This window comes from Ascidiella aspersa, chromosome 7 (genome assembly GCF_963924565.1).
Source record: "Ascidiella aspersa chromosome 7, kaAscAspe10.2, whole genome shotgun sequence".
NCBI classification, from domain to species: domain Eukaryota; kingdom Metazoa; phylum Chordata; class Ascidiacea; order Phlebobranchia; family Ascidiidae; genus Ascidiella; species Ascidiella aspersa.
Window position 1 is genome coordinate 15,373,722 of NC_139453.1, and position 22,378 is coordinate 15,396,099.

A 22,378-nucleotide genomic window follows, 5' to 3' on the forward strand; every position below is an offset into this window, starting at 1 on the left:
TGGTAGACACTTGCCTGCCAGAAGGTTTAATTGAGCAAAATGCTCTCCGGATTTATTTAGGAATTGCGGATGTAGATAACGCCTAAGTTTAATATTCACCATGCTCTTATGTCTAATACTATGCTGCAAATGACATACTGAGGTTTCTAACTTGCTATTTTCGCAAAGAACTGTAAACCCTTAATTTATGTAACTGGCATAATTATTGCGGACTTTTTGGTCGATCATTCTCGGATATAGAATTGTGCCTAGGTTTTAACATTCTCTCTTACTTTGCATTAATTTAATGACTACTATATAGCAGTGCTTTTCAGCCGGGTGTATCGTACACCCCAGGGTGTGCCATGATTTTTAAAGGGTGTACCACTTTGGTGGGGTGTACAGGGGTGTACCAGATAACGCATGACAATAGGCCGATGACTAGCTACATGATAGCAGTTGCGCTATTTTGCCGCCTCTTACTTCCCGTTGTGAGGTCATATTCCTATTATATTATATTATTGTGCGACCAGTTTGACCTGTAGTAACCTGTTGTTTTGACGTGACTTTGTGGCTATTCGACAAGCACAAAAAAATCACGCTGGCCTGATGTGATGACATACTTATACAAGGTTTTACGAAATCATTTCTCAAAATTGCGCTTTGAATAACGGCTTAAAATGGGTTAACACCAATTATTGCTCTAAAAAGGTAAACTTGAAAAAAGTAATAGTAGGTATAATTTTGATTTGACATGAGCAAATCATTTTTACATCAATCGCAAAAAATGTGATTTTGCTTACTTATTCTCTAGGTCTAACCTAACGTTTAGTCGGCAGTTACAACCATATGTCTGAATTTATCAGCTTTGACATGAAGAATCAAACGTCCAATGTACTTCAACTAAAAAAAAAAGCAAAGCACTTTAGGAAATAACTAACACATTACTTACTATTAGGCTACGTCATAATTCAGTAAGATAAATTATTGAGTGTAGAATGTTTTTCAATCCTAGTCAAAGTGTCCGAATTGATTGAAAACGTTCTTGTACAGGTAACGAAAACTAGGCACACAACTCATAACAGGCACGTGATACGCACGTTTCTTATAAATAATTAAATTAGGAATTTCTAAGACACTGCACTTAAAAATAAGTACAGAATTGTAACCCTGTAATACAATTTTCTATTAAAGGTTTAATTGTTTTTTTTCGTATAAAGTAAGGTACCGTATATTATGTTAATGTAATAGAAAATGTGATTAAACATATGGAGGAGAGGGCGCTAATTTTATAGCTTGCCACGGGCGCAAAAATAACATGGCTATACGCTTCTGCTCTGGTTTAGTTAAGAATGATCACTACGCAGCACTGTGCACTGTACAATCGCGATAGCGCTAGTAATTAAATAGAATATACAAATTGTATTCATTTTCATTTGAAGTACACAGAATTACAGCAGGTATTCAGGTTTATTGGAGTAACAAAAATTGCTAACAAACACCTTTTTTATTTTTATTTCGCTTTTTAGTACGTGCTTGTCGAGGATTTTGGAGAACAACTAGCCTGCAGTAAGATTTGAACTCACGACATCCGGCCATACCGGGACCGTTGCTTTAGCAACTGAGCTACAGGATCATAGGGAAGTGAGTAAAAACAACAAATATACGCCAATGATTGCTACATTCTGTTGGTACAAGCAACTTTTCATTGAAGGGTATCTACGATACCATATCATTCAATTAAAACAGGTTTTTGTGTTGTAAAACTTGACTTTTATCCTAATATGTTTTTTAAACCAGCATGGTTCCTCTTAAAAACGAAAAACAGATCAACGCCAATCTTCAAACCAAGAGGACACCGGGAACCAAGCGAATTTAAACCGTACTTCAATTGTAAATTGTTAACATTGTTTGGTTGTTTCGTTTTCTTGGTTGCTAAAGAGGACCTGAGTTGTGACGTCAATTTGTAGTCATTGTTCTGGTCGTTAGGGTTTGGTGACTTGTTTCCGGGCTTTTTTTTTTGTTTCCGGGCTTTTCTTTGTGTTGTATGTCTTGTTGTTACTTGTTGCTTGAAGCTGGTGTTGAATGGTTTGAGTTTGCTAGTAGAAGTTGTTTGACTAGTCGTTGTTGTTCATGGCTATTTTGGGTAGTATTTGTTGTTTGTTCGAATATTTAAACTTTTTAGGCTCTTTTGGATCTTATAGCATGTTATGATTAACAATTGACAGTTTTGGAGCAGGTTAGTCCAAATATAAACAATTAAATTATAAGAATTATATTTTTAACCTCGAACAGAAGTTGCTTTAACAAAAACGAAATTGATTTGATACAGAGTAAAAAGTTTTTATAGTCGCGTCGATGCAATATTGTTTGAAGTTGAAGTAGAAGGTTTTTTTTTTTTTATTAATTGCTTGCATTTTTCCAATACTAGTTCCCAAACGTTCGAGTATATAATTGGATTCAGGGCGCTGTTGATAGGCAATAGAACGATCGCTGACACGACGTATGCCACGCTGGGAACTTTAACTCCACTGAAGTTAATAAAGGCCATGATGGTAATAGGAACCCAACAACAAAAGTCAGTAAGCACCAGGCGAAATATTCTTTTTTGAATTTCTGAAAAAAAAATTGCGCAATTACAATACAGTTATTGCTGACAAAGGTTTGACAAAAACACTCCACAGCGGTATACAAAATATAGTGGGTTGATATGTAATCCCAACAGTTTATAAGTCTAAATCAGGGGTCACCAAACTATACGGACCAAGGGGAAAAATTAATTCTGCTGGCCCGCGGCCAATTTGTTTAACCAAAGTAGAGTACAGTTGAAATGCTGTGGGGTGCAATTAAAAACCAAGTTAATGAAGTTCGACCAATCCAGTTAATAAAGTTTGACGGAAATATCTAGCCCACGATCGTCAATCCTAATAGTTACTTAGACCGCGATAGCCAGGTTCTACGTTATCCAGCCCCTTGCTCAGAAAGCTCGTTGACCGCTAGTCTCAGCTTTGTCGGAAGGTCATTTATTAAAATAACAGAAATGTATAAAATGTAGTTCATTGTGAAAGGTTTGAAAGTAATAACATAAATTACACATGTTTAGACATATATGCTTATAAAAGGAAGGAACCAAAAGCTAAAGGTTGTCAAGGTTGATTCAACGCCCGCCTTATATTTACTTACCGAAAATAAATTAGGTCTCTATATTTCGTCATCACCAATTACAGCGTTACAATTTTTTGCCAACGATGTTGACGTGGCGAAAAACAAACGAAAATTGTATACCATGTAAATCAGAGGTTACCTGGAGGGACGCCGTATAATATGGAGGTACCAATAAATTTGCGGCGGCACAAGTAGTTTTACAGTTTTAGTTTTATAGTAGTTACTGTTGGTTCTATGTTACCCACCTACTGTTAGGCTTTCTTTTGTTCTTTTATACTTCACAATTTTCGTTAAAATTTGCATGTGAAGTCGATTTACGTTCGTGTTCCTTCACAAGAATTCGGGGAGGATGGTAGATTGTTTAGGGATTGTTTTGGGATACTATTTATTCTCACTTTTGCGGTGTTCGGGCTACTTATGAAGTGTATGTTTTAGTCAAAACAATCAGACGATAAAGAAAACTACAAAAGTGTGAGTAATAGAATCAAAATTGTGAATCGCTGGTCCACACTTGTAATACGTGTTGGTAATATACATACAATTTTACATAATGATAGGCATTATAATCGAATAAAATCTGTTTGACCCTTCAAACAAAGCACAGCAACTTGTTAACTCACCAACACTCTGATTTTTAGCTCCCGTGCTGGAACTTCTGCTATTCTCGTTTTTGAACTTTTGCATTGCAATAGATTTTGTGCCAATAAATGCATAGGCAGTGGCGAAGTAAAGGAAAACGATAAAGTTGAATGTGGTAACCGAGAACGAAAAGGACCATACTTTGTCTTTTGTTGTTACAAATATCTTCGGGATACAGACGCTACTTTCACTGTAATAACTAAAAACCGGCATGAAAACATTCATGCCATCATGGTTGGAAAATATTTAACGTTATACAAACTGAAAATTTATACATTTTATTAAACATATATATACAAGGGTCGTAACTAATCTGAAAGTACATTTTTAATTGTTGGATGTTTTTAATCACTAGAGTACGGTTACGTCGACCGACTACTACCGTCGTCAATAAGTACACCTTCACTATACATTGTACAAGATTAGGTATAAAATAAACTTGTTTGTAAAACAAAAAATCATTTAAAATAATATAGCTCCGTTTTTAGCAATGGTTTGACCATCGCTTTTTAATATGACAATAATTCAGCTTACCCGAATAAATAAGTTACGTTAAAATTCGGAAGTGTAACTGCTTCCTGCTTCAATAACGCTTCAAGCTGCTCCCATAAATAGGCATCACGGGCTTGACCAACAACAGATCCATAAAGTGGTGGTTTTTCATGGATGGTGGGTGAATAAATTGTCGCCCGCTTCAAAAGATTTTGAAAACCTGTAACAATGGTAAAAAAAACTAGAAATATTTTCTGGATAAAACTCGTATAGAGCAAAAGTTATAAACGGAAAACCTATGTATGATACTTCGCAATTTCGATTGAGAAGTGACACGGAATATCACCTGAAGTAGAATAATTGGTGAGGATATTGGTGCACGATCACGTTTTCTTGCAGAACCAAAACCTTGTTATGGAGGGATGATAACATAAACAACGATACTCGCTTCTTTGCCTTATTTGTTACACGTATACCATTCGTAATACAAAGGTTAACCCGTTTTGATTATCTTTGTCTATAAATGTAGAATGAATCTTTACACTAACAAGTTTGACTGCACTTAAGCCATAGGACCGAAATTAAAACAACATAAAGATCTTAATAGAATACAGTTGGAAATACGACGAAAATAAGACCTAATAGTTGTAACGTCTAATCGTAAGAGAGCTAAATTGCTTAAATCCAAACCCCACCAACTTCATCCCTAACTCCCCTAACAATCTCAACCTTTACCAAATTTATGACGCGCCCATTACCCGCTGCTAGCCCCAAACAAAAGCAAACAATCTGGTGCTAAAACAGCGGGGCCCCACGGCTTCGTACAAACTAAAGGGCAAAAACGTCAGAAAAAAAAATATCCTCAGCCAGACAGACGTCCCCAATCGTCCCATCTCTCTCCATACAGTTTTTGGCGTTATTGTGAAGGCCGTTAAATTTAAATCTTATTCAGACAGGTTTAAATCTTGTTCAGAGGATTTTAGATCTTACTTTTTGTGGATATAACTTCATATTTGGCTTTATTATGTCATTGGTCTTAATACTATGGTACCGGTATTACAGATTATGCTGCTTTGGACAGTTTATTGTTGCTTTGTAGGTCCTATTGTGTTTACTTTTAACTTACTAGAAAAATTTACAGTTGTTTTCTCAAAGAAAAGGTTATCTTTCATCAGGGCAGTGCTGGTGAAGGTACTCTGCATTCGCGGAACAGCTGGAAGCACGGCAATTAAAGTGCTTATCAACCAGCAAAGCAGAATAAGGTAGGTCACTATTCTCGGCTTGGGAGTCGTCATAGATTTGAATGGCTGTGAAGAGAAGGATGACAATTGCAAAGAGGGCAACATTTGTGTTGCACTTACTTAATTGAGTTAATAAATATGTATTTAGCGTTCAAACGCTATGCTTCAAATAGCAAAATATTCAATTGACGATATTAAAATGAGAAACTTTTAGGAACATACTTATAAAAGAGCATATCGAGAAACCCAAGACAGTTTAAAGTATATAATCATGTGCCCAAGGTGCTGTTTGTTTGCAAAAGAACACCTACATCCCCATCTACCAGCTTTGCCTCTTGTTCGTTGCGTAATGATTCACTTTTTGACCTGACGCGTATTCTGGTTTAGCAATGGCCGAGAACGATACATTTGTGAACATTCTATGTTCGCAAAAAAAAAAACTATTCTCAACTTGCAATACAAGAAATATAATAAACGCAAAAAAGCCAGTTTAAAGAGTTTATTCTAGCTAGGATTATTTGTGGAACACATACACACTCCACATACACCCTCCTAAATTTACATATTTTTCATAAAGGTGGCTAAATCTCGCTAATTGCCACGTGTTCGAAACTACACATGCTTAAAATCAAGTATATTATAATGAAACATCTCATAAAAAAAAAACATTTTACATTAAGAAGAGTGTAGAGTCTAAACGACGTTAGCAAACCCATAGTGATTACTGACGATTCGCTCGAGAGAACAACCAATATCCCCATCGCCAAACACGTGTTGCCCGACCTCCAAGCAAGGTCATTCGAGCAGTAAATCCCACTATAGCGTGCTCCAGCCGCACCGAGCATTAACAGATATATGCCCATCAATATGTCGGAAAAGGCCAAATTCAATACGAGCATGTGATTGATTTTGAGTGAACGTGATACGATATCCTTTGATCTCAGGAGACGCACAGTCCTGATCAGGACGACCTGAAAAAACAGGGTCGGAATTAATTTAACGAACACCTCGGCCTACAAAAAGACGCGGCGTAAGTAAAGCTATTAATAACCGGTACCATGTTTCCAGCTAATGCTAAGATTGCCATTATCCAAACGGCTGCACGTAAAACTGGATTTGCAATGAGTTCGTAACGCGACGAAAGGACATTATCGCCAGTAGATTGCTTGCTTGGACATTCGTCGCTCCAGTCACTGCAATCTCCGACGCCGTTGAACATCTTTATACAAATACAAACACTATTCATAAACGAATAGTTTACTCGAACACGCGAATTGTAGCAGTATAGGTTGGTTGCCACCAAGCGCGTTTTGCTCCTGGCGTCAAGCGCTATAGTATCAGCTAATTTTAAACAGGACGTGTGTTTTGGGTGGCATCAAAACAACAAATTACTAATAATATATGTTTTTTCATATGACGATATTTTCGAAGGCCGTACAAACAAAGGTGAATAATAGAATTACCCACCAACTTTCGTCGAATAAATAACGGTTTGCCATTTTCACAATAAAACCGCTTAGTAGTCGAGCAATTCATTTCATCACTAGCATTGTCGCAATTGATTACAAAGTCGCACTTTTCTTCCTTGGGAATCGATATCTAAAAACAAGAAGGTGTAGACATAGAATGTGTTGATTATGTTAAAATATGTGGCCTACGAAACCTACAAAGGTTTATATGTATCATACCTCGGTTATACTATTTAATAAATTAAGCAACCCCTAATTATACTTATATAAAGAACTTGTAACCAAACAGAATAAAAAACTTTGAGCGTCATTTCTAAAGGGTTTAGTTATATCTTTGTTTTTTGTTACCATAAGAAGTTAATATTGTCTTGGTAAGTTTAAGGGGGGATCCAGTGGGGGCACGTGGACGTACCCCCAAACTAGATTTTTTGTTGTCTATTATTCTTAAGGTTACTTTTATATGACGTCACGTTAAGATTTCAGTTTCAGGCGTCATGTTCTGAAGTTACTTTGTGACGTTGCGTTATAACGTAACTTTGAGACATCACGTCTGAAATTTTTAATAGACCCTCTAAACAAAACAAATCTGGATCCACGCCTGGTGAGTTGGCAACATTACTGGTAATTGAAAATGTACGTAAGTCGTAAGCGACAAGCGTGTAGCTAACATAGAGTTATTTGATGTTTCAGTTTTAACCTTGGTGTTATTTAACCCCTTGCAGTAATATCGCTTCTTGCACATTTTCCTCAGTTCGTCTGCCCGATTAATACAGTCGATAATTCCGTCACATCTTTTTGTTCGGGGTATACTTGACTTGTGATCGATGGATTTGCATCTGAAGCGACCGGGGCAGTGACTCTCGTCGTTTGCAATTCTATACTTTTTCGGTTGACAGTCAACAACGCTGTCGCACACTAGTGAAATGTTTATTCGGAGCTGTGGAAAACAAACAAACATCAATGAATGGATTGCTGCGTATCTACCCAGTTACAATTAATTACAATAGCATATAACTAAAACAGGGATCGAGTTGCAGATTGCTAACTATACACCCAATGTGTGTCTTCAACCCTAATACAATGTACCATAAAATGTATATTAAAGTATAAGTTTCGGTATATTGGTCTTGTTTAGAAATGTCAATGTAAAAAATCAGGGCATTGCTTGTAGTATGGACAATATTTTTACGGTCGTCATGTATCGGTTAAACTTAAAGTGGAGTTGCGACTCAACTTTGTTTTCTAGATCTGAGTCGGACTCATTTAGTCCGGCTCACAACCGTGATTTCGAAGCGATGAAGGTGATTTGATTTGTTAATCAACATTGAGCAAACTAAAAAAACTTTTACCTGTCAAAAAAGCTAATACAGTTGAAAACCACAAGTTTTCTGTAAAGCGAATAATAATGTTTTTCTTAATTTGCTGTAAGTCTAAAACGTCTAGATTTCTGGATGTTAAACCGTAACAAATAAGAACTTTGTGGCGAAGCAATAGGCGAGCGCTTTTTTAACGGAGCGTCGGAGCCCTGGTGCGGCAAGCAAGGTTGATAAATGAGCCACAGTAAAATAGAAATAACAAACAATGCTTTTAATATTATAAAATGTTTTTGGTTAGCTTGTTGAGCATGTACTTTAACGATTTATGCAACTAATAAGACCTATATGTTAAAAAGAGAGAGATATACTGGTGGTCTATAGCAGGGGCCCGCAAATCATTTTTGGCGCGACCCAAAATTACTAGTACCAAGGTCTCGCGACCCAAATAATTCTCGAATTGTTTTTAATAAATAGCTTTGTTAAAAAACACAGCAACTTATTGTGTCTCTATTTATTAAGACAAATCTGTGTTATGCGTTTTGTTAATTTTAAAAGAGAAAGAGTTCTGTAACACAACTGAAAAGCAGTCTTGAGTTTTACTACTTGTGATGTCTCATTCGGATGACAAATATGATTTAGCAACCAATATGAGTTCAGGGGTTGCAGCCCCATCAACTCCCCGCCATAACCCCTTCAACCACTTTTTGGCGCGGCTTACTAAAAATGCCCGACGTCTCGCAATCCTTTTAGGAAACTCAACATTATAAGGCGAGGATCTGGGGATTTTCGAGAAGGCAATATAAATTTTAAGACATGATGTTACAAAATTAAACCAAACGCGACATTTTAACACAAGAACGTTAAATAACCCTGCTTTGTCCAGCTTAACTCAATGCGCCAAGCGCAATCAGATTGCCTGCATCTGGTTTTAGTTAGCAAAACTTTTAATATAAAAGAAATGACTATAAGTTACATTTTCATCACCTAGTGTCCCACAACTGTATAGAACGCATTAAACACATAAAGATTCGCGTAAAACGAGAAAACGTTTGCATATATTTAATTGAGTGCAACCTGCTCACGACGCTTTGGTTAAAAAACAGAAAAAAAGGCAGATTAGTTTGGTGTTTCGGCAATGGCCAAAAATAGCGTCGGATTGCAAGCGCTTTTTTCTCCGCCAAATCGAACGAAGGTCTCGACATTTTATGGGGCTTAGTGTATAGATTTCGCGTGACAATGCTAGTCGCCCTTATAGTAAGACGGCTCTCTTGTATATAATTTAGTGCACTAATGAAAACAATAAAAACTTACCAAATATAGGCCGCAATTAAAATATATTAAGGCTTTCGCGACCCAAACTTAATGGTCCCGCGACTCAAATTTGGGTCGCTACCCACTATTTGCGGACCCTGGTCTATAGTACCCAAAAACAATTCGCGCTCGTTTTGCTCTCCTCGTGCGCTTACAATGCTTTTAGAGTTCTGCACATGCGCCTTGACTTACCACAGGTAGTTTAACAAACACTGGAATATACATTAAACTAAGTTAAAAAAAAATTGGTTCACACGGATACCTTTTAAATATTCGATTTACAAGGTTTCACAAACACGGGTAGTGGTAGCAAGACCTGGGCAAAATACGGCCCTTCAAGCATTTTAATCCGGCTCGCGGCTCATTTATCTTAAAATACAAACCAGGGAGACTTTCTACATTTGGTTAAAACATAAACATTCACTCTTTCCAGGGACGGATTTATGTCCCCGCCAAACTCTATTTTTAACCTGTTTTAAGGACTAAAATGGAAAATATTTTTCCCTTTTTTCGCGATCTGTTTTGTCTTTCTCATAAGTTCAACGTATTTTTTGAGCGTCTTTACAGACAAAAGTCGCCCTCTGCACTGTGCCACTCTTTCAAACGAAAACATTGTGAAACTATACGAACGTACATTAGTAAAACTTAAAACTTAAAGACTCAAAAAGCAAAAAAGGCATTGTAAGTTATTGTGTGTGAAGTTTTTACGTTTTTAGCCTTGAACTGTTGGGTTAATGTCCCCCTCAACTTGATCATGCTAACATATCAAAAAGAGCACATATACTTTTTCTGTGTTCAATGCTTCGCATCCCCTCCGCAATGCGTCAATTTTGAATTAAATATTGCATTTTAAACGAAATAGCCGCGATTTTTTCGCACTTTGCGAAATGCATTGCGTCGCCTTTTCTTCAAATTGTGTTCTTTAGCTTACTTGTTTTATAACGTCATAGTGTGACGTCATATTACCTGTATTTAAAATCCTCTTTATGACCAGGCCCGCCACATCATTTTATGTTTCTTATGCGGCGCGCGGTAAAAATACTTGCCCACCCAGGTCCTATATAGAACATACCAAACAAATCTGACAAAAACTTTTTTGGTCGCACGAAATAATTTAATATAAGTGAATAATACCCGTTTTCCACGAAAACCCTTGCAAACAAAGGTTGTGCGGTTTGTTGGAGGTCTCCACGTACAATCAATGCTCAGTTTGCTGCTACTGGAATTTTTTCCACTGCTGATTGCAAGACACTTTCCCGTGCATTCATCCTCGGCCGGTTGATTAAACAAAACGCGTTTTCGACTCTTGAGTATACATTGTTGAACTTCGTCACAATAGACAGCAGACCTTCTGAAGCACGTTTTGGCAGCAAGATGTGAACAACTGTCAGACAACATTGTTTCATTGTCAAATAAAGAATTTTTGACGACAATTATGTAGAAAAAGGACCTTCCGTACAATAGGCGTACGAAATTGAACAAATTTCGTATAAAAAAAGGATTAGGCGAATCTCATTCAAACAGTCGACTATCAATAATTTAAATGCCATAGTCAATATTATTCCTACATCGAACACAGCAACTTGCCCCACTCGGGAATTTCAAAATGCGATTATTATTATTGTGTGTAGGTTTCATTATTATTTATTAGTTTTACTTAGTTACTCATGGAATAATATCGTTGTGTATATAAATTTATACTGATATAAAATCGCATGTACGTATTAATATCATAGGTCGGCCTACTAAAGGCATTTATTTTGTATATATTCGTATGGCCAATTTATTAGAAGGAACATGACATTAAAAAAACTGATAAAAATATCATGCAGTATATTAATTTACGTACCGACATCTTTCATACGGTTTTGTAGCGTTAGCACATGGAATTGTTCCACGACAGAATGCTGCACTGTAAGAAAAATATGATTCATGGAGTGAGACTCGGTAGATGCATAAGCATGTTGAATTATACTTTGGGTAAAAACTAATTTGATTTGCGATAACATAACTCATTTTTGAGCCATTTATTTTTAAAGGCTAAACACAAATGTTATAGTTATCGTTGATAAAAACGTATCGCGTAAACACACTTAAAATATTCAAATTTGTTTGATTCGTAACTAACGAACAACTTGTTGATAGAGCAAAAAAAGTTCGACATAATTAGACTTGCAGTAATTTGTCGGCTGGCCGATAGAGCTGGAATACCTAAACTTCGAATTACAAAGTCAGCTTTTTAGCAGCCAATGCACCTCATAAATAAAACTCCCTGGCTGATTTTGGTGATACTTTAAAAGCAATTATGGTTACATACGGGCATTCATCTGTTCATACAACGTAATGACAAGACAAAAAAGGGTACGGTATGCCAGAACGAATATATTACAATAACAGTCGACCTTCGCTTACTTTTCGTCAATTGCATTTGCACAGTCAACTTTTCCATCGCAAACTTCGCTTCGATTTATACATTTATTCTCAGGACAAATCACTTGGCCCGGTAAACAAAGCATTTTGGTCCTTTGAGAAATGAAATAGTTTAGTATTCTGATAATATAATGTGATAGTTGTAAAGCTGTTATTTTATGGAAACTTTACCACGATTAACATTCAAGCTAAAAAAGACCGGTGAAAAAAAATATACCAGTATTCATTCAAACTGGAAGACTGATGAGACATTTTCAAATACCATCTAATGAAATGACAATGTTTACTAACTTAAAACAACCTTTTCAATTGTAAATAAAAAATATTTTACCTTTTTGATACTGATTTTTCATTAAATGGCATTTCAACATTGGCGCAAATCGTTGGAATATTTCCTTGACAAAGACACTCGTCACTTAAGTCGGGGCAGTCGAAAATACCGTCACATATGCTTTGCTTGTTTATGATCATGGAATCGTCAAGACATTTGAAGCAACGTCGCCAGTTAAATTGTACTCCACTTAAATTGCGTATGTCCCTGTACGATAAAACAGGTTGGTGGGGTACATACCAATTCCCAATCACTTGAAATCTTAGTCCTGAATCACGGGTTTTCAAACCGGGGAACGCGTACCTCCAGGGGAGAAGTTCACATGTACGCAAGCAAGTCCATTTTAATGGAAGACGATTTTTAGTAACATTAATTCAAAGAATTTGCTGATAGAAGTAACGATTTTTCGAAGTATTTAATTTTACTTACAGGGTTTAAAACTAAAACGACTATGCAGCTCATAATTTGGTTTGCCTCTAGACGTAACAAATTATTAAATATTTTCACAATACGTAACCAACATTTTGTTTTAACAATAATTTCTCGCCTTTGGAAATAATTATAGTTGATCGTAAGAAATGAGCGTGACGTTACTCACCATCATTATGCAACTGTAACAAATATCAGATTTGATTATAATGTAAGACAAGAATATTTGATAAATTTCGGCACTTTTATAATAGTATACCGGTAATAGGCCGCAAATTACCTTTGAATAATGTTTATGGTTATATTGCAAGGAGACCACATTATGGTTTCTAACCCTAAAAACTGTTTATTCTTTTTTTTAATGTTTAGTCTTTTTTAAGTTTAAGAACCCCTGCCTTAGCTTATTCAATAGCCTGACAAAATACAACAATGATTTGTCTTAAGATCGTGTTGCTTTAGTTAAAATGAAAAACTTCATCAAAAAAACTTTCCAAAGATCTATCTAATCTAACAAAAGAAATTAAATCTATTTATCTGGCAAAATATAGACGCAAAACACCTTGTCTTGTTTAAACATTTAATCACCATGTTAATTGGCAAGGCTGAAGATAATTACAGGAAAAACAGGTAAGGAGAACCGGAGAGGTGAAATTAATAGACCAAAAAACATTGCAATAAAATGTCTTTAGACCAATTGAAAAAAAAAATTATTTTTAAAACTCACGTTGGAACACCACTTAAGCTACCATTGGGTTTTTCGTAACACAAATCAGCTCCGTCGTCACAATCTTGAATCCCGTCCCAGAGCAGCAGTTGAGGCAAGTTGCATTTAATAGAATTCTTTACGCATTTAAAGCCAGGGCCGTTTGGCCAACTGTCTAAGGTTGGACAGTCGTTACAGGTGACTCGGTCACAGACAGTCGAACGCTTTAGGCACGTTTTACCGTCCGGACAAAGAAAGTGCGTCGAACAGCCGTGGTCGCACGGGGAGTAGCCAACGCATGTAAAAAATCCACTGCAAAATTGTTTCTCCTTCAGGAGACAAGTTTTGTTTACCGGCGTTTCGGCGTTGTTGCACCTGTCAAGTAGATAAAATCACCACGAAACACATATGCTATGTTACATCTAGATTAGTAATTCTCAAACTGTGTGCCGCGACACGCCTGTGTGTTATGAATGATTCTTCCGTGTTTTGTGATTTTTTTGTTCCGGTAACAATGAAAAATAAACTATTATATTACGTTTAGGTATGTAAGCAAGCAAACTATTTCTTAACTGACAATATTAATGTATTTACCTCTTGCCTTGCCATGCATTTTAAGCGTGCACTCTAATCTAAAATTTGAGATAGTAAAGAAGTGCATATTCTTATTTTGGTACCATATATAATTAAATCATTCGAATATTTAAATCAAATTTATAATTAACAAACAAATACTCGTTGCTGTTGAAATTAGGTTTAGGCTGCCAGTACATAAGTTTTCAAACTTTTTTTTCGTAACCCTTCTGCATTTATGGCGTACTTCTTAAAACACTAAATTAAAAAGACAAAACACGCACGCGTTTTTAAGGTTGGAAGCCGTGAGCCCGTGACTTTAGTGTATCCGCTGTAAAAGTATAAATTTTGGCAAAAATAAACTTTCGGCCTTTATCGTGAGCCTAAATTGCCTAAAGAACCTTGACTTACCTCATCAGCCCTATCAAACAAGTATTCTTGACCAACACAAAAACGTTAGCAACGAATTATTTTAATCACTGTTTAAAAAAATGGTCAATGCGGCAGTAAATGAACACGTTCGCGAACCGACTAAAATTACCCCTTTGGGTAAGCGTACTCCGGTTGATATTATGGAACTCGTCAGGTGTTTAAATCATAGGGTAAATACTATGCCACTTAAATTGCGATAAACTATATACACATATATGTGTTCAATAACTGTGCTCTAGCCCTTCTGAAGCTGCTTTTTGATCAAGGATTGCGGTTGTGGCAAGCCTAGGCCTATGGTTGTTTCTCGACTCGCTCCTTTATGAACCTTTCTAAATCAGTTCGTAGAGCGACGGTCCCGGTATTACCGGAGGTCGTGAGTTAGAACCTCACTGCAGGAGATGTGTTTTTTAACCTGCCTTACTTGTATCATTAATAGACAGATTTGGTTCGTCTGCGTTGGCTTTCGGTGTACCGTGTACCATATTGCGAGAGTAATTGATTGAACTAATCGCTGAGGTTTCGACCATTCTGGAATTGTACACATCTCATGTATGTTTTGAACATATAGGCACAACGAGTAAACTATTATAACAAATATAATAGGGTTACATTTTTTGTCAGAAACGTCACTCGAAAAGATGACAGACTTTGTAACTTCCGTAACTTTAGAAACATTTACACCTGACAATATCATGTTAATTAAACTTACCTCACAACATTGTAGTTTAGGTTTAAGGAAATGTTTTTCGGAACCATTTCGTCAATACCATTCCGACAATCAGTGGAGTTGTTGCAGAATAATTTTGTTCTCATTCGTGACCATTTGCGACACTTTCGATTGGATTTTTGACGTTTTGGAACGTTATGTTTTAAAATGCCATTCAGATTGCGCTTTCTTTCTTTCTCTGAATAACATACCCAAAATAAATATTTTGCTTATGTTGCTTAGAAGCAGTTTTGTATAATGACTTAAGTCAATGACTTGAAGTGCACTTAAGTATTTTGTGCAAAATGACTTAACTTGACTTAAGTCTTTCGGACAAAAATGACTTTTCTTGAACAAATAACTTGGGTTAAAACCAAATGTTTCATTATGGGTTATTTATCTGATTTTTGCAAATAAAACAATTTTCTTTATCGCGCTTTTCTTGTTTTTTAAGTTGAGTTATTGCTCATAATGGACGAGTTTCTGAGTGTAATAGATAACATTTAATTTTGTATGACAAGGATTTGGACTTGAAATTCACTTGCTCAAATTATGACTTGGCTGGAACTTGACATGTTTTCCGAGAGAATTGGGAAAGAAAAAGGCACGCACAATGCAGTACATAGAACTTTTGTGATCTGTAGAGAGGCAAAGCTTGGCACAGCCTCTCGCGTATTTCAACGATTTTGAACGCTTGATATGAATAAGGCAACAGAAATTGGAAAAAATAAAGCACGCTTTAGGTATAAAAAACGTAAAATTTGCGGGAGAAGGAATATGGACTATAGGAATTCATACAAATTAAATCACCCAAAAACATGCAATGTGTACTATACTTTAGCAAATAATATATATTCTGTGATAACCATCTCTTTAATATACGTTTGGCTTTGCCAGATGGTGGCAGGAGAGGCACTGCCTCCCCTGACCGCACGTCCCTGCCTGTAACGCATAACCGGGCGCACCAGCTTATTAGATTACTTAATTAACATAATGACAAATAATAATATGCACTATATTCATCCGCACTTTCATCCGTACGACGTTTGTCATCCGTATTACAATTTTCTTTATCCGCATAAATGCGTACCATCCCACGGGAAAAGCACTGGTTTAAACTAACAAAATATTTTTAATGAGTGTTTTTATAAACAAAACGCTTTATGTTTCCCAAGGTCAAAAATCAAATGTTGACAACCGGTAGTTATAATAATCAAGCAACGGGTTTATACCAACCAATGTAAGCCGGCAAACTCATTAAACTCATATAAACAACAAACTTGTATAACAAATTGTTAGCCTATGTCTGGCAAAGAAGAGAGCAATGATTCTCAAACTGTAAACTGCCGGCACACAAGTGTGCCTCAAGAAATTGTTGCTCGCCAGTATTAGAAAAAAACATGGAAGCAAGCATGCGAGGTTTTAATGCACAACAATAAAAAACTAGTAGTACTTTAATATTTACCGAATACATTACATGTAGTAAAGGAGATGGTTAGTTTTGGTATATATATGTGTGTTTTGCAGAAAGGTACCGCGTTATTTGTTTCACTTTCTTAGTGTGCAACTGTGCATCAACGAAATTAAGCTTGGAAACCACTATGCTACAGAATCGGTTTCAGATTCTTTGTTGTTTTGTTATACGTAATGCAAACTAAATCAGTATGTAAATAGGAATCTAAAAATAACAAAATATGGTTGCTTACTCTTTGTAACCTTTGCGCTTGATAATACAAGTAGAACCAAAGCCAGGACTATATAAAATCTCATGTTGCAAATACAAATTTAATGTAAAAATAGCTCTGAAAGTAGTGCAATTAAATATAACACAGATATGAACTGGTAATGATGTTATAAAAAGGCAATATTTTCGCATTACTGCAAAAACATATGGTCTGCTGTTAGATGGTTCTGAGACCTGATGTTAATTAAGTGAAGCTAGCGATATGATCCACTAACGACTAACGTGGATTGGCTTTCCAGAATTGCGTTTAAACTATCGAAAAACGATAAATAAACATAATTAATGCGAGATTGCTGTGATAACGTTTATTGTTTTATACAGCCTTGCTCCTGCACATCATTCACACTTTTCAGTTTTGTGGCTCACTGGGTTGCTCTCATGCAGTCTTATAAACTTTACCGGATAAACTTTATGTTGCAATGTATTCATCACGTTCGCAACGAATTAAATCGCTCCCAGCTACAGCTCGATCGCTCTAACAATGTCTAACGACGTTTTGCGGTCTTTCGGTTAAGCTGTAGCTTATAGAGAAAGAGATCAGTTTCAGTAGAATGCCTTTCTAAGAAAATGGTAGTTCGGCACGTAATTTAGCTGTAATGATGAACATAATTTTTAGCCAAAAGCTCTAAAAAGGCACAACTGTTTAAGAATTTATAATTGGTCTTAGCTGCTGATATCATAAATAAAAAACTGGAATTATTGACCCTTGCCATACTGCAGGTTTTCAAACTGAACATGCACCCATTCATTCATGGCGGTATAGCCCACTTCCTTTTTAAACGGCCACAGGTAACAGAATCCTTTTACATAAATAGTGAGTGGAGATAGTGGTTGATTAACACGTGCACCTGACCGACCACGTACATCTAAATAAGGCATGAATAACTCAAAACAGTTTAGGGCCGTCAAACAAAAAAACGTTTTTTAAGGGACGCATGATAACATTATTAATATGATATGTTAACAAGGGAGGCGAGGGTCTCACTAACAAACCTTAATATATTGTCGTTGTCAGATAGGTACTCACCTTAAAATTTAGCCCAATGGAAGCCAAATATATCCAAATTCCTTCTCGGTTGATATTTTAAACCAAAGGTCGGCAACCTACGGCCCACGGGCCGGATCCAGCCCGCCTATGTGATTTATCCGGCCCGCCGCCCCTTTGACAAACTAAAGACACTAGTCCATTTCAATACTTTTTGACTATTTTAACTACGTAAGTGCGAAAATTTTCGCGACAATGATGTTTCTACGCCTGGTTTGTTTAGGTTTGGATGCTGTCTTTTGAACTATAGATCAGCGCGTGTTTACCGTTGTGGCGCGAAAGGTTGCCAAATCGGGAAACGTATTCAAAAATATTGGATAGATATTTTTTAACTTTTTTATTTTTTATATTCGGCAATGTAATAAAAACTTGCCTGAAATTTTAAAGGAATGCCAAAAAAATAATCGCGCTCGATCGCTCGCCAGGTGCGCCCGGACTAAAAAAGATTAACAAACACTGAACTAGATTAACTTCGCTGGAGCATATTATGAAGATTAGTTGTCTTACGACTTCACGTTATGACGCTACTTTGTAACGTAATCTTGGATAATACCTCCTTGATTGTATAGTCGAATAGGTTGTAGCTTCAATTTGCCCTAACCAAAATTGAAACAACTCGCAAAAAGTTCACGACCCAACTAAAATTACTTCTCAGCCCACTATAATAGTTGAGCAGCGCTATTCTAAAGCGCTGATGTGTTTTACCGTCACAACAGGGGTTAGGGTAGAATATTTTTTTTTACTGGAAAAGATTATGTCATTACAGGAAGCCTGCAGTTATCGTACTACACAAAATTCTCTAACTAAAAACCTAGTTAAATACATTCAACGAGATGGTGAGTTTGACTGTTGAAATATAACAATGGCCCGGTGAAAAGAACATTTTTTACTGGGACTATGTATTAAAAATATTGTTTTGCCGAAACGCCGTTCCCAACCGCCTAATACTTTCTCCACTGCTTCACAAGTAACGATACGCTAACAATATATGCAATCATTAAACGTGCTATTCGTAACAATGCGAAAAGTCGTGTTCTGTGTGTTATATTGCGTTCTAAGGCAAACGTAACGTATATCTAGACCAGATCCACAGTGTTCGCTTTATATATAAACGCAGAATTACTTGAAAATATCAAGTAAACGAGAAATTTCCTAAGTAAGTTATACGATAGGTTTTTAAGTAAGTATTTAGGCCATTACTAAACTCAAACCCACTCATGCGCGTTTAAGATTACAGTGAAAATGTTGTTTATTTAACTACACTAATCGTTTATATCTAATGTGTTTTTTTTTTTATTTAAAATTCATTCCCTTCAAAAATTTTGCAGTAGAAAAGATCGTTAATATACCATTACATGGGGCTGCAGTTTCATTTCCTTTAAAGTGAGTTTTAGCAGTTTAGGAAATGCTATCGTCCAAACTACGAGGTTCGTTCGTTTTTTCTTAATTGGGCGTTATCGTGGCCCGTATTTTACTTAGACTGCATCCTTAATTGTTTCCTGCACCATCCTATGAGGAAAATGCGATCGAGCGCATTTTGAACTGAGGTATTGGAGGCTTGATTTGTAATCCTGCGTTGTCACGTAAAGACATCTGAGTAGCGTCGCTTTACTTGAAACAACAGATTTTTCATCTGAATGGTTTTCAGAATTGTATGTTTTTGTCATGCAGCTTATATAAATTAGGCTACATCAAAATGTGTTGGCCGCGCAGGTTATCAAAAACGAAAAAGAGGAACGCCAATACAAAATGGTCAATATACAAACCAAATAGTATATTTATACTAGTTTGCTAAAATACTTCTAGAGAATAAGTTAAAAAAAGGTCAGTTTTGTTTGCCGTATTTTTCAATCTATTTGCCGTATTTGGCTAAACAAATTGTATTTTACCTTTAAGCCTTCAAACGACTTTAAGGATCAAACGAATGCAAATAAAATACACAACATAGAGGTACAAGCGCTAGTGGTACACGTTCGCAAGTACGTGGTCGGCTGGTCGCGGACTGACGCAAAAACAAAGAAAAAATGGAAGGTCAGTGCTTATAGGCGTACTTTGGATGTTATGAACGCTTGCTATACGGCATAATGTGACAGAAAAAACAAATGCCGATGATATCCAGCGTTAATAGTAACGATTTTGAGAAAAAAAATTAGCAACACAAATTGTGTCAACAGTGCCCCCTGATTTCCAGAAGTTATGGTCGTTGGCCTACAAAAAATCTTCAGCCAACAAATTCTTTCGATGTTCTCCCAGGCTTTGTAAACTGATATATATATGTTTAAATCAGGGGTCGGCAAACTTTTTCTAGTCGCGGGCCAAACCAAACTCAGAAAGGTCTCTGCGAGGAAACGCGATAACCATTAATAGTTAATCTAGTTAAGTGTTTATTAACATTTTTGTGTCCACCTGGCGAGCGAAGCTCTAGCGATTTTTTTTTGCTATACGGACATCTCTTTTAAATTTCGTTTTTATTACATTGCCAAAAGAAAAACAAATTACAAATATATTCCCAATATTTTTGAATACGCTTTCCGTTTGTCCGCGACGCACTTGACAGTCTTTCACGGCGTAACGGTAAAGAAGCCCTAATCTAGATAAAAAGATAGCCTTAAAACGTAAACGAACCGGACGCACAAAGATGATTCGCGCCAAGCGCGAAAATTTTTTGCTCTTACGTAGTTAAAATAGTCAAAAAGTAATTGTAATGGACTCGTGTCTATAGTTTGTCCAAAGAGGCGGCGGGCCGGATGATTACATTGGCGGGCCGTAGGTTGCCGACCCCTGGTTTAATTAGTCTGTCAAATGTTAGAATATTTACGTTTATTTGACTAACTTACTTTTTTTAATAATATATTTTTGTTGCCCTTCATTTATTTCAGCGATATACAAAGGTTTGTTGGTGCGATACTTTCAAATGACTTACAGTTAGTAAAAACAACTAGCATTATATCGATTTTCGTGTAGCAGCCTTAATGTACTGAGTTCAATCCAAAATCTCGTACTTTTAACAGATTATAGTGGTTTGCAATTAATGTAATTTTGATTTACTCGTATTTAATATGCCAAAAGTTGAATCGGGCCCGCTTTGTTGTCGTGAAACTTTGTGTTATTGACAGTAAACAGATATCCTGTGCAGTTGCACGACATATGTCTGTTTGTGTTTATGCTTTCGAAACGCAGTAGTTATAGCAACAGGTTTTCTGCGTCGTGCTCTGACACAAATTTGGACACTCACGCTGTCGAAGTGCGTCATTCGAAAACAGGTCTAAATAGGCCAGATAACTCCTAAATGTGAACATTGTAATCTTCGCGTCGAGCACGTGGTTTGAGCGTTTAATACTTACTCATTTCCTATTGCTGCCTTCAGGCCATACTGCTTATAGAAATATATACAAGCTTTAAGTCTCCAGCTCCTTTTGGGAAAAATAGCAGAAACAGAGCAGATCAAACACAGAGTCGTTGTTACGGTCATTTAGTGAAATGTTTGTGTGTTTAGGTAGGTCAGGTTTTGTACTATATTTGCCTTATTTATCGATAGAAAGGACAATGTGTAGCCACAGGGTATACGAACACTGATGTTAAAAGTGGAAACACTTTAATAAATATTTTGCAGATTTTAGGTAACCACTTAAATATTAAGACAACGACAATAATAATTGATTGCACATTTCTTTTTAGGTCAATTGTTTTATGAGCTCACGATTACGTACTTTATACAAACATGCAGTTGGCTGCAACTATATACGCTTGTCATATCAAATCAACCACTATTTCTAGCCCACAAGTTATTTTATTTAAGCTACTATGTATATAACGTACAAACAAAAATAATATCATTTTAACCAATTTAGAACAAGCCATTTTTACGCAAAGTGGAGCGAATATGTCATATCTCAAACAATAGGCCCTCGACCGTGTGAACATTTTGTGCAACCCGCGATGCACTTTAAAGTACCGGTATATCATAATACTTTCGTTTCTAGTGCCTCATGTGTTTCTTAGGCGAAATACCTTTTATGAGTTTTAACCTAATATTGAGATGTTTATCTTTGCTATTTCTTGCTTATTGACCTTTTGGTTTGCAATTTTTACTTTTTGACGTAATAGTTGTTATCACAAATATAATTGACTAGACGAAATACCCGGCGTTGCACAGGTTAAATAGAATATTTACCAGTTATTTTAACTGGGTAAAAGTTAATTACACCACAACAATCACCATAATGTACGAAGTCTACCTGAATTTTGTCTGGTTAAACAAAATGAAACTATCCAACATACTATGTGCTCTTTATCACTATTGCACGTTACGTTGTTGCGTGTTAAACTACTGGCCTCATGTTATACACCATTAATATGGAAGATAAATATGG

The 22,378-nt window shown here is 36.3% G+C and overlaps 1 protein-coding gene across 1 annotated transcript; it reads right to left on the reverse strand.

The window, feature by feature from the left end:
- Window positions 1-1,287: 1,287 nt before the first annotated feature.
- On the reverse strand, window positions 1,288-17,020 carry LOC146137994 (uncharacterized). Its single transcript, XM_083394885.1, has 15 exons — window positions 16,923-17,020; window positions 15,220-15,415; window positions 13,527-13,880; window positions 12,374-12,580; window positions 12,025-12,135; window positions 11,462-11,524; window positions 10,747-10,996; window positions 7,683-7,922; window positions 6,984-7,115; window positions 6,574-6,735; window positions 6,191-6,487; window positions 5,402-5,582; window positions 4,318-4,495; window positions 3,765-3,982; window positions 1,288-2,595 (listed from the first exon to the last, which is right to left on the reverse strand). The coding sequence occupies exons 2-15, from the start codon at window positions 15,264-15,266 to the stop codon at window positions 2,324-2,326; spliced, it is 2,712 nt and encodes a 903-aa protein (XP_083251011.1). The 5' UTR covers window positions 15,267-15,415; window positions 16,923-17,020; the 3' UTR covers window positions 1,288-2,323.
- Between the last annotated feature and the right edge of the window lie 5,358 nt (window positions 17,021-22,378).